Raw genomic sequence first — 13,211 nt, 5'->3', positions numbered from 1 at the left:
GTATGTGATACACACCTGTCAATACTCAAAGTGTGTACTGTATGTGATACACACCTGTCAATACTCATAAAGTGTGTACTGTATGTGATACACACCTGTCAATACTCAAAGTGTGTACTGTACGTGATACACACCTGTCAATACTCAAAGTGTGTACTGTACGTGATACACACCTGTCAATACTCAAAGTGTGTACTGTACGTGATACACACCTGTCAATACTCAAAGTGTGTACAGTATGTGATACACACCTGTCAATACTCAAAGTGTGTACAGTATGTGATACACACCTGTCAATACTCAAAGTGTGTACTGTATGTGATACACACCTGTCAATACTCATAAAGTGTGTACTGTATGTGATAAACACCTGTCAGTACTCATAAAGTGTGTACTGTATGTGATACACACCTGTCAATACTCAAAGTGTATACTGTATGTGATACACACCTGTCAATACTCATAAAGTGTGTACTGTATGTGATACACACCTGTCAATACTCATAAAGTGTGTACTGTATGTGATACACACCTGTCAATACTCAAAGTATGTACTGTATGTGATACACACCTGTCAATACTCAAAGTGTGTACTGTATGTGATACACACCTGTCAATACTCAAAGTGTGTACTGTATGTGATACACACCTGTCAATACTCATAAAGTGTGTACTGTATGTGATACACACCTGTCAATACTCAAAGTGTATACTGTATGTGATACACACCTGTCAATACTCATAAAGTGTGTACTGTATGTGATACACACCTGTCAATACTCATAAAGTGTGTACTGTATGTGATACACACCTGTCAATACTCAAAGTATGTACTGTATGTGATACACACCTGTCAATACTCAAAGTGTGTACTGTATGTGATACACACCTGTCAGTACTCATAAAGTATGTACTGTATGTGATACACACCTGTCAGTACTCATAAAGTGTGTACTGTATGTGATACACACCTGTCAGTACTCATAATGTGTGTACTGTATGTGATACACACCTGTCAATACTCAAAGTGTGTACTGGACAGTTTTTGGATGTTTCCAAAAGGACCATAGTCAGACCAATGTGGTCTGTAAATGATGCAAGGCAAGAGCGCTAACAGCAACTTAGCCCACCCTTTAGAGCACAGGGGTAACTTTCTGCAGAATATAGTTCTTGTCAGGTTCCTACATGTCTTACACTTGATCAAGCATGTGTACATATTCATGACTCTTCTTGTGAAGTGTTTCTGCCTTCATAGCTGAGGACAAGTCATCACAGGAACTATGTTCTATGTAGGGATGTCCCCATCCTATATTGATATCGGAAATCAGTCCGATATTAGCCAAAAAAGTGAATATCGGATTTTATCGGACTGAATGTAAAAACTCCGATATAAACTGTCCATTTTCCGCTGCAGCACGTCTATAATAGGTGACTCTGGTTTGATCACACTCCAACCCAGTAGGTGGCGGCAATGCCCCTTAATTAACGTTGGTGCCGGCCGCGGAAGAAGAGCGTCTCTGATCCAGCATGCACAGCCCGCGGGATCACAACAACGCGTGTGATGTCGGCTGTGTGGAAGTATTTCAACGTCAACTCGGACAACAACGTTGCCACTAAATGCAACATTTGTCGGGCGCAAGTGTCCTGTGGAGGGACACAACCGGGGAGTTCAATACAAGCAACCTCATCGCACATTGGAAGAAACACCACAAAAAAGAACATGAGGATTTTGGCAAGGCGAAGCAACAAACCTCTGGCTGGCTTCAGCAAGCCACGCTGGCCGAAAGCTTTGCAAGACGTGACAAACTACCACGGGACAGCAAAAAGCTTTGCAAGACGTGACAAACTACCACGGGGCAGCAAAAAGCTTTGCAAGATGTGACAAACTACCACGGGACAGCAAAAAGCTTTGCAAGACGTGACAAACTACCACGGGACAGCAAAAAGCTTTGCAAGACGTGACAAACTACCACGGGGCAGCAAAAAGCTTTGCAAGACGTGACAAACTACCACGGGACAGCAAAAAGCTTTGCAAGACGTGACAAACTACCACGGGACAGCAAAAAGCTTTGCAAGACGTGACAAACTACCACGGGACAGCAAAAAGCTTTGCAAGACGTGACAAACTACCACGGGACAGCAAAAAGCTTTGCAAGACGTGACAAACTACCACGGGGCAGCAAAAAGCTTTGCAAGACGTGACAAACTACCACGGGGCAGCAAAAAGCTTTGCAAGACGTGACAAACTACCACGGGGCAGCAAAAAGCTTTGCAAGACGTGACAAACTACCACGGGGCAGCAAAAAGCTTTGCAAGACGTGACAAACTACCACGGGGCAGCAAAAAGCTTTGCAAGACGTGACAAACTACCACGGGACAGCAAAAAGCTTTGCAAGACGTGACAAACTACCACGGGACAGCAAAAAGGTAATGGCCGTAACACAAAAGATAGGCCAGTTTATTGTGCTTGATGAGCAGCCCCTGTCAGTGGTGAGTAATGTCTGCTTCAAAAGTGTATTGCCGCACACGTGGAGAAGAAATGCTTGTTATTAGAGTGATATGTTTATTGTGTCTACACTATTCTTCAGTAATTACTACATTGTTTTGGGCAGTCAGTCAGTGAAACTGGAGCTGTGAACTCTTAACTTGGAGCAGTTAATATTGTGTTGTTTTTGTCCCTGCCCACAGTTGTTTCCAACATATGCTGACAGTAAAAAAATAACTGAAGTCAACTTGAATTGTTTGCACTTTAAAACGTTTTTATTTTATTTTTTAATTGGATTTATTTAGGTTATTTTTCAGGGTCTTCTAATTTATTTTTAATTTATTCTATTAAATTGTATAATTATGTTGGTATTAGTGGTTATTTTGCACTTTAAATATAACATTTTCTTTTTATTGGATTTGTTGAGGTAATACTCTTATGTTGAAGGTTAAAATTTATGTAACCAATTGGTTAATAATAAATGGGTCAGTTGTTCCTATACCTACTCTTGCTGACTGTTGTTTTCTGTTTTAACACTACAACATCAGTAACATCACTTTATCAAGTTTTTCTAACATTCCACACAACAAAATAAGGAATAAATATATGTATGATTCGTGCCTATATCGTATCGTATTGATATCAGTATCGGCCAATACTCAAGGTTACAATATCGGTATCGTATCGGAAGTGAAAAAGTTGTATTGGGACATCCCTAGTTCTATGTTCTGCTCATCCAACTATCAGTCATGATGGACATGAAACACCTCCACCTACATCATGATACACTTCAGTGCTCACCGTCTGTCTGGGACTTGCTGAGGAAGATGGTGCTGGCTCGGGCGTGGTCTGATGGGTTGGACTCCAAGGCCAGCTCTGTGAGGAGTAATAATAACATGTGTAGAACCTTCATGACAGAACACAGTGCAGGAATAATAATAACATGTGTAGAACCTTCATGACAACACAGTGCAGGAATAATAATAACATGTGTAGAACCTTCATGACAGAACACAGTGCAGGAATAATAATAACATGTGTAGAACCTTCATGACAGAACACAGTGCAGGAATAATAATAACATGTGTAGAACCTTCATGACAACACAGTGCAGGAATAATAATAACATGTGTAGAACCTTCATGACAGAACACAGTGCAGGAATAATAATAACATGTGTAGAACCTTCATGACAGAACACAGTGCAGGAATAATAATAACATGTGTAGAACCTTCATGACAACACAGTGCAGGAATAATAATAACATGTGTAGAACCTTCATGACAACACAGTGCAGGAATAATAATAACATGTGTAGAACCTTCATGACAACACAGTGCAGGAATAATAATAACATGTGTAGAACCTTCATGACAGAACACAGTGCAGGAATAATAATAACATGTGTAGAACCTTCATGACAACACAGTGCAGGAATAATAATAACATGTATAGAACCTTCATGACACAACACAGTGCAGGAATAATAACAACATGTGTAGAACCGTCATGACAGAACACAGTGCAGGAATAATAATAACATGTGTAGAACCTTCATGACAGAACACAGTGCAGGAATAATAATAACATGTGTAGAACCTTCATGACAACACAGTGCAGGAATAATAATAACATGTGTAGAACCTTCATGACAGAACACAGTGCAGGAATAATAATAACATGTGTAGAACCTTCATGACAGAACACAGTGCAGGAATAATAATAACATGTGTAGAACCTTCATGACAGAACACAGTGCAGGAATAATAATAACATGTGTAGAACCTTCATGACAGAACACAGTGCAGGAATAACAACATGTGTAGAACCTTCATGACAGAACACAGTGCAGGAATAATAATAACATGTGTAGAACCTTCATGACAGAACACAGTGCAGGAATAATAATAACATGTGTATAACCTTCATGACAACACAGTGCAGGAATAATAACAACATGTGTAGAACCGTCATGACAGAACACAGTGCAGGAATAATAATAACATGTGTAGAACCGTCATGACAGAACACAGTGCAGGAATAATAATAACATGTGTAGAACCTTCATGACAGAACACAGTGCAGGAATAATAATAACATGTGTAGAACCTTCATGACAGAACACAGTGCAGGAATAATAACAACATGTGTAGAACCGTCATGACAGAACACAGTGCAGGAATAATAATAACATGTGTAGAACCGTCATGACAGAACACAGTGCAGGAATAATAATAACATGTGTAGAACCTTCATGACAGAACACAGTGCAGGAATAATAATAACATGTAGAAACTTCATGACAGACACAGTGCAGGAATAATAATAACATGTGTAGAACCTTCATGACAACACAGTGCAGGAATAATAACAACATGTGTAGAACCGTCATGACAGAACACAGTGCAGGAATAATAATAACATGTGTAGAACCTTCATGACAACACAGTGCAGGAATAATAATAACATGTGTAGAACCGTCATGACAGAACACAGTGCAGGAATAATAATAACATGTGTAGAACCTTCATGACAACACAGTGCAGGAATAATAACAACATGTGTAGAACCTTCATGACAGAACACAGTGCAGGAATAATAACATGTGTAGAACCGTCATGACAACACAGTGCAGGAATAATAATAACATGTGTAGAACCTTCATGACAACACAGTGCAGGAATAATAACAACATGTGTAGAACCTTAATGACAGAACACAGTGCAGGAATAATAACATGTGTAGAACCGTCATGACAACACAGTGCAGGAATAATAATAACATGTGTAGAACCTTCATGACAACACAGTGCAGGAATAATAATATGTGTAGAAACTTCATGACAACACAGTGTAGGAATAATAACATGTGTAGAACCTTCATGACAACACAGTGCAGGAATAATAACAACATGTGTAGAACCTTCATGACAGAACACAGTGCAGGAATAATAACATGTGTAGAACCGTCATGACAACACAGTGCAGGAATAATAATAACATGTGTAGAACCTTCATGACAACACAGTGCAGGAATAATAACAACATGTGTAGAACCTTAATGACAGAACACAGTGCAGGAATAATAACATGTGTAGAACCGTCATGACAACACAGTGCAGGAATAATAATAACATGTGTAGAACCTTCATGACAACACAGTGCAGGAATAATAATATGTGTAGAAACTTCATGACAACACAGTGTAGGAATAATAACATGTGTAGAACCTTCATGACAACACAGTGCAGGAATAATAATAACATGTGTAGAAACTTCATGACAACACAGTGCAGGAATAATAATAACATGTGTAGAAACTTCATGACAACACAGTGCAGGAATAATAATAACATGTGTAGAACCTTCATGACAACACAGTGCAGGAATAATAATAACATGTGTAGAACCTTCATGACAACACAGTGCAGGAATAATAATAACATGTGTAGAAACTTCATGACAACACAGTGCAGGAATAATAACATGTGTAGAAACTTCATGACAACACAGTGCAGGAATAATAATAACATGTGTAGAACCTTCATGACAATGAATACAACATTATACAGTAGCTAGCTTTAGCATTTAGCACTGATCATAGACTGTTTGGATGTCTGACCTGGTTTAACTTTCACTGGTGCTATTCATCCATTCACAGATGACACTGTACATGCACACAATTCATCCATTCACAGATGACACTGTACATAACTGTATATTCACACAATTCATCCATTCACAGATGACACTGTACATACACACAATTCATCCATTCACAGATGACACTGTACATGCACACTATTCATCCATTCACAGATGACACTGTACATGCACACTATTCATCCATTCACAGATGACACTGTACATGCACACTATTCATCCATTCACAGATGACACTGTACATGCACGCTATTCATTCATTCACAGATGACACTGTACATGCACACTATTCATCCATTCACAGATGACACTGTACATGCACACTATTCATCCATTCACAGATGACACTGTACATGCACACTATTCATCCATTCACAGATGACACTGCACATGCACACTATTCATCCATTCACAGATGACACTGCACATGCACACTATTCATCCATTCACAGATGACACTGTACATGCACACTATTCATCCATTCACAGATGACACTGTGCATGCACACTATTCATCCATTCACAGATGACACTGTGCATGCACGCTATTCATCCATTCACAGATGACACTGTGCATGCACACTATTCATCCATTCACAGATGACACTGTACATGCACGCTATTCATCCATTCACAGATGACACTGTACATACACACTATTCATCCATTCACAGATGACACTGTACATGCACACTATTCATCCATTCACAGATGACACTGTACATGCACACTATTCATCCATTCACAGATGACACTGTGCATGCACACTATTCATCCATTCACAGATGACACTGTACATACACACTATTCATCCATTCACAGATGACACTGTGCATGCACACTATTCATCCATTCACAGATGACACTGTACATACACACTATTCATCCATTCACAGATGACACTGTGCATGCACACAATTCATCCATTCACAGATGACACTGTACATGCACACTATTCATCCATTCACAGATGACACTGTACATGCACACTATTCATCCATTCACAGATGACACTGTACATACACACTATTCATCCATTCACAGATGTACATTCACACAGTTATTTATTTCTAGAAAACGTATCTTGTGTCTACGGGACAAGCGGTAAAAAATGGATGGATGTACACACCGTCAGGGACTTCTCTGTCGCTGATATGCTGCAGGTAGGGGGCGCTGTTGTCGTCGCTCACTTCCGTGCTGGTCAGAAACTCCTCCAGCCGCTCCGCCGGCTGCCGCGACGGGAGCTTGGGGCTGGACTCCGGGGACACGCAACATGAGACGGTGTTTCCCATCCCGGGCAGCCGCTGTGCTCCTCGGAGACCACGTGGTGCTAGCTGGATGCCCAGGCAATGTTAGCTTAGCATTGTTAGCATAGCATGAGCTCGTCCGCCCACTCCCGGCGAAGGCGTTCTTTCTTCGGCCATTTGCAGGGAGGCAGCGGGGACAGTCCTGAAAGTAGTCCGCTTGCTCCCTCCTCAAATAAGCAATGATTGGATTCAATCTTGTTGCCTTCATTCATTCATTCTGCTCCCAGCGAAATACTTCCTGCCATCAAGTTGATCCAGGCCATGAGACAAGCGCTAGCAAATGGATGGTGCGTTCAAGTGACTCGCGATGAGACAAGCGCTAGCAAATGGATGGTGCGTTCAAGTGACTTTCCAAATGTTTTCCACGCGTCCTCTCAGCTAAACTCGCTCAAATCCAGCCCGAGGCTTCTGAGGCCTTGCGTGGAAGAGCCGCCACAAAGCAGACATAATAAGTCCAACACTATGTTTCTTAATGGAGATGAATCCGCGGTGGTCTTTCTTGGCTTGCCAGCAGACGAGCAAGTTTATCCAGGCCGACCTTGTGTGCAGGTATGCGGCCACTCTGCTGCTGGACGAGCCGCTAGCTCCTCCGCCAGCTGTTAGCTGCTTAGCCAGCTACTTAGCGCGCCATCTAGTCCCGCCCACCTCACATTACAAGCCATCCTATTGGTGGACAGAATGACGAGATTTGTTTTACGTGCCAAGTATTGGCAGATAGAGCTGTCAATCACGCTGTATTCGCAAATATTCTATTTTAGTAACGTCACACCCTTTCTGAAAACAGTCCTGTCAATCAAAACTATTGCGCGCCTATTTCTCATTTATCATACTGTAACTATTCACGAGACTCATAAAGGATTGCCTAATTCCACGTTTAAGGACCATTCCACCAAATCGGTGACATTTGCTTATTCCAACTCGAGATATAATACACTTTTTAAACTATTTCCACCTAACTGTGTGCATGTGCAGTTTATTGTGACACACATCAACAATAACCCTCACTGGCTACTTGTGTTATTGTGACACACATCAACAATAATCCTTCAGTAACTCAGTTGATGTAGTACTTTTAATAATCAGTAACTCAGTTGATGTAGTATTTTTAATAATCAGTAACTCAGTTGATGTAGTACTTTTAATAATCAGTAACTCAGTTGATGTAGTACTTTTAATAATCAGTAACTCAGTTGATGTAGTATTTTTATTAATCAGTAACTCAGTTGATGTAGTATCAGCTAGAAAGTGAGAAGATGTGAGAGTGTTTTATTGGAGAGCTGCAGTGTCGTCTTCTGAATCTTCCTGGGTCACATGGGGGAGAGGTGGTGCTTTGTGTGTGTGTGTCTGTACAGTATGTGTTTACTAACAACAAGACATGTTTGTATGTGTTTAACAACAAGACATGTGTGTGTGTTTACTAACAACAAGACGTGTGTGTTTGTGTGTTTACTAACAACAAGACATGTGTGTGTGTTTACTAACAAGACGTGTGTGTGTTTACTAAAAGACATGTGTGTGTTTACTAACAAGACGTGTGTGTTTACTAAAAGACATGTGTGTGTGTTTACTAACAAGAAGACGTGTGTGTGTGTGTGTTTACTAACAAGACGTGTGTGTTTACTAAAAGACATGTGTGTGTGTTTACTAACAAGAAGATGTGTGTGTGTGTTTACTAACAAGACGTGTGTGTTTACTAAAAGACATGTGTGTGTGTTTACTAACAAGAAGACGTGTGTGTGTGTTTACTAACAAGACGTGTGTGTTTACTAAAAGACATGTGTGTGTGTTTACTAACAAGAAGACGTGTGTGTGTGTGTGTTTACTAACAAGACGTGTGTGTTTACTAAAAGACATGTGTGTGTGTTTACTAACAAGAAGATGTGTGTGTGTGTTTACTAACAAGACGTGTGTGTTTACTAAAAGACATGTGTGTGTGTTTACTAACAAGAAGACGTGTGTGTGTGTTTACTAACAAGACGTGTGTGTTTACTAAAAGACATGTGTGTGTGTTTACTAACAAGAAGACGTGTGTGTGTGTTTACTAACAAGACGTGTGTGTTTACTAAAAGACATGTGTGTGTGTTTACTAACAAGAAGACGTGTGTGTGTGTTTACTAACAAGAAGACGTGTGTGTGTGTTTACTAACAAGACGTGTGTGTTTACTAAAAGACATGTGTGTGTGTTTACTAACAAGAAGACGTGTGTGTGTGTTTACTAACAAGAAGACGTGTGTGTGTGTTTACTAACAAGACGTGTGTGTTTACTAAAAGACATGTGTGTGTGTTTACTAACAAGACAGTGAGGATTATTGTGTGTGTGTGTTTATTAACAAGAAGACATGTGTGTGTTTACTAACAAGAAGACATGTGTGTGTGTGTTTACTAACAAGAAGACATGTTTGTATGTGTGTGTGTTTACTAACAAGAAGACATGTGTGTGTGTGTTTACTAACAAGAAGACATGTGTGTGTGTTTACTAACAAGACATGTGTGTGTTTACTAACAAGAAGACATGTGTGTGTTTACTAACAAGAAGACGTGTGTGTGTGTTTTTACTAACAACAAGACATGTGTGTGTGTTTACTAACAACAAGACATGTGTGTGTTTACTAACAAGAAGACATGTGTGTGTGTTTACTAACAAGAAGACGTGTGTGTGTGTGTTTACTAACAACAAGACATGTGTGTGTGTTTACTAACAACAAGACATGTGTGTGTTTACTAACAAAAAGACATGTGTGTGTGTTTACTAACAAGAAGACGTGTGTGTGTGTGTTTACTAACAAGAAGACGTGTGTGTGTGTGTTTACTAACAAGAAGACATGTGTGTGTGTTTACTAACAACAAGACATGTGTGTGTTTACTAACAACAAGACATGTGTGTGTGTTTACTAACAAGAAGACATGTGTGTGTGTGTTTACTAACAAGAAGACGTGTGTGTGTGTGTTTACTAACAAGAAGACATGTGTGTGTGTTTACTAACAAGACATGTGTGTGTTTACTAACAAGAAGACATGTGTGTGTGTTTACTAACAAGACATGTGTGTGTTTACTAACAAGAAGACATGTGTGTGTGTTTACTAACAACAAGACATGTGTGTGTGTTTACTAACAACAAGACATGTGTGTGTTTACTAACAAGAAGACATGTGTGTGTGTTTACTAACAAGAAGACGTGTGTGTGTGTGTTTACTAACAACAAGACATGTGTGTGTGTTTACTAACAACAAGACATGTGTGTGTGTTTACTAACAACAAGACATGTGTGTGTTTACTAACAAGACGTGTGTGTGTGTGTGTTTACTAACAAGACGTGTGTGTGTGTTTACTAACAAGGCGTGTGTGTGTTTACTAACAAGACATGTGTGTGTTTACTAATAAGACATGTGTGTGTGTTTACTAACAAGACGACATGTGTGTGTGTGTTTACTAACAAGACAGTGAGGATTATTGTGTGTGTTTACTAACAAGAAGACATGTGTGTGTGTTTACTAACAAGAAGACATGTGTGTGTGTTTACTAACAAGACATGTGTGTGTGTGTTTACTAACAAGACGTGTGTGTGTGTTTACTAACAAGAAGACGTGTGTGTGTGTTTACTAACAAGAAGACGTGTGTGTGTGTTTACTAACAAGAAGACGTGTGTGTTTACTAACAAGAAGACGTGTGTGTTTACTAACAAGAAGACGTGTGTGTGTGTTTACTAACAAGAAGACGTGTGTGTGTGTGTGTTTACTAACAAGAAGACGTGTGTGTGTGTTTACTAACAAGAAGACGTGTGTGTGTTTGTGTTTACTAACAAGAAGACGTGTGTGTGTTTACTAACAAGACATGTGTGTGTGTTTACTAACAAGAAGACGTGCGTGTGTGTTTACTAACAAGAAGACATGTGTGTGTGTTTACTAACAAGAAGACATGTGTGTGTTTACTAACAAGAAGACGTGTGTGTGTGTGTGTTTACTTACAAGAAGACATGTGTGTGTGTGTTTACTAACAAGAAGACATGTGTGTGTGTGTTTACTAACAAGAAGACGTGTGTGTGTGTGTGTTTACTAACAAGAAGACGTGTGTGTTTACTAACAAGAAGACGTGTGTGTGTTTACTAACAAGAAGACATGTGTGTGTGTTTACTAACAAGAAGACGTGTGTGTGTTTGTGTTTACTAACAAGAAGACGTGTGTGTGTGTGTGTTTACTAACAAGAAGACGTGTGTGTGTGTGTGTTTACTAACAAAAAGACATGTGTGTGTGTTTACTAACAAGAAGACGTGTGTGTGTTTGTGTTTACTAACAAGAAGACGTGTGTGTGTGTGTGTTTACTAACAAGAAGACGTGTGTGTGTGTGTGTTTACTAACAAGAAGACGTGTGTGTGTGTGTGTGTGTTTACTAACAAGAAGACGTGTGTGTTTACTAACAAGAAGACAGCAGCTGGATTGTAACGCAGGGCCTGCTAGCCAGGACAAGGGTTAGGGTTAGGACTAACAGGATTAATCTGTGTGTGTAATCTGATTCATGTGTCCATGTACTAATCTGTGTGTGTAGTCTGATTCTTGTGTCCATGTACTAATCTGTGTGTATAGTCTGATTCATGTGTCCATGTACTAATCTGTGTGTGTAGTCTGATTCATGTGTCCATGTACTAATCTGTGTGTGTAGTCTGATTCATGTGTCCATGTACTAATCTGTGTGTGTAGTCTGATTCATGTGTCCATGTACTAATCTGTGTGTTTAGTCTGATTCATGTGTCCATGTACTAATCTGTGTGTGTAGTCTGATTAATGTGTCCATGTACTAATCTGTGTGTGTAGTCTGATTCTTGTGTCCATGTACTAATCTGCGTGTGTAGTCTGATTCATGTGTCCATGTACTAATCTGTGTGTGTAATCTGATTCATGTGTCTATGTACTAATCTGTGTGTGTAGTCTGATTCATGTGTCCATGTACTAATCTGTGTGTGTAGTCTGATTCATGTGTCCATGTACTAATCTGTGTGTGTAGTCTGATTCATGTGTCCATGTACTAATCTGTGTCTGTAGTCTGATTCATGTGTCCATGTACTAATCTGTGTGTGTAGTCTGATTCATGTGTCCATATACTAATCTGTGTGTATAGTCTGATTCATGTGTCCATGTACTAATCTGTGTGTATAGTCTGATTCATGTGTCCATGTACTAATCTGTGTGTGTATAGTCTGATTCATGTGTCCATGTACTAATCTGTGTGTGTAGTCTGATTCATGTGTCCATGTACTAATCTGTGTGTATAGTCTGATTCATGTGTCCATGTACTAATCTGTGTGTGTAGTCTGATTCATGTGTCCATGTACTAATCTGTGTGTAGTCTGATTCATGTGTCCATGTACTAATCTGTGTGTATAGTCTGATTCATGTGTCCATGTACTAATCTCTGTGTGTGTGTAGTCTGATTCATGTGTCCATGTACTAATCTGTGTGTATAGTCTGATTCATGTGTCCATGTACTAATCTGTGTGTGTGTGTGTGTAGTCTGATTCATGTGTCCATGTACTAATCTGTGTGTGTAGTCTGATTCATGTGTCCGTGTACTAATCTGTGTGTGTAGTCTGATTCATGTGTCCGTGTACTAATCTGTGTGTGTAGTCTGATTCATGTGTCCATGTACTAATCTGTGTGTGTAGTCTGATTCATGTGTCCATGTACTAATCTGTGTGTGTAGTCTGATTCATGTGTCCATGTACTAATCTGTGTGTGTAGTCTGATTCATGTGTCCATGTACT

The 13,211-nt window shown here is 39.7% G+C and overlaps 1 protein-coding gene across 1 annotated transcript in view; it reads right to left on the bottom strand.

Moving 5' to 3' along the window:
• LOC133663691 (cyclin-Y-like protein 1) overlaps positions 1 to 8,342 on the bottom strand; it is a 12,505-nt gene extending 4,163 nt beyond the window's left edge. Inside the window, exons 1-2 of the mRNA XM_062068374.1 lie at positions 7,278 to 8,342; positions 3,287 to 3,361 (exon numbers count right to left, since the gene is read on the bottom strand). Coding sequence (XP_061924358.1) covers positions 3,287 to 3,361; positions 7,278 to 7,440 — 238 coding nt within the window. The 5' untranslated portion in view covers positions 7,441 to 8,342. The remainder of the gene's footprint in view (positions 1 to 3,286; positions 3,362 to 7,277) is intronic.
• Between the last annotated feature and the right edge of the window lie 4,869 nt (positions 8,343 to 13,211).

The sequence above is a fragment of the Entelurus aequoreus genome, linkage group LG13 (genome assembly GCF_033978785.1).
Source record: "Entelurus aequoreus isolate RoL-2023_Sb linkage group LG13, RoL_Eaeq_v1.1, whole genome shotgun sequence".
Taxonomy (NCBI): Eukaryota; Metazoa; Chordata; class Actinopteri; order Syngnathiformes; family Syngnathidae; genus Entelurus; species Entelurus aequoreus.
This window is presented reverse-complemented; position numbering and strand designations above follow the sequence as displayed.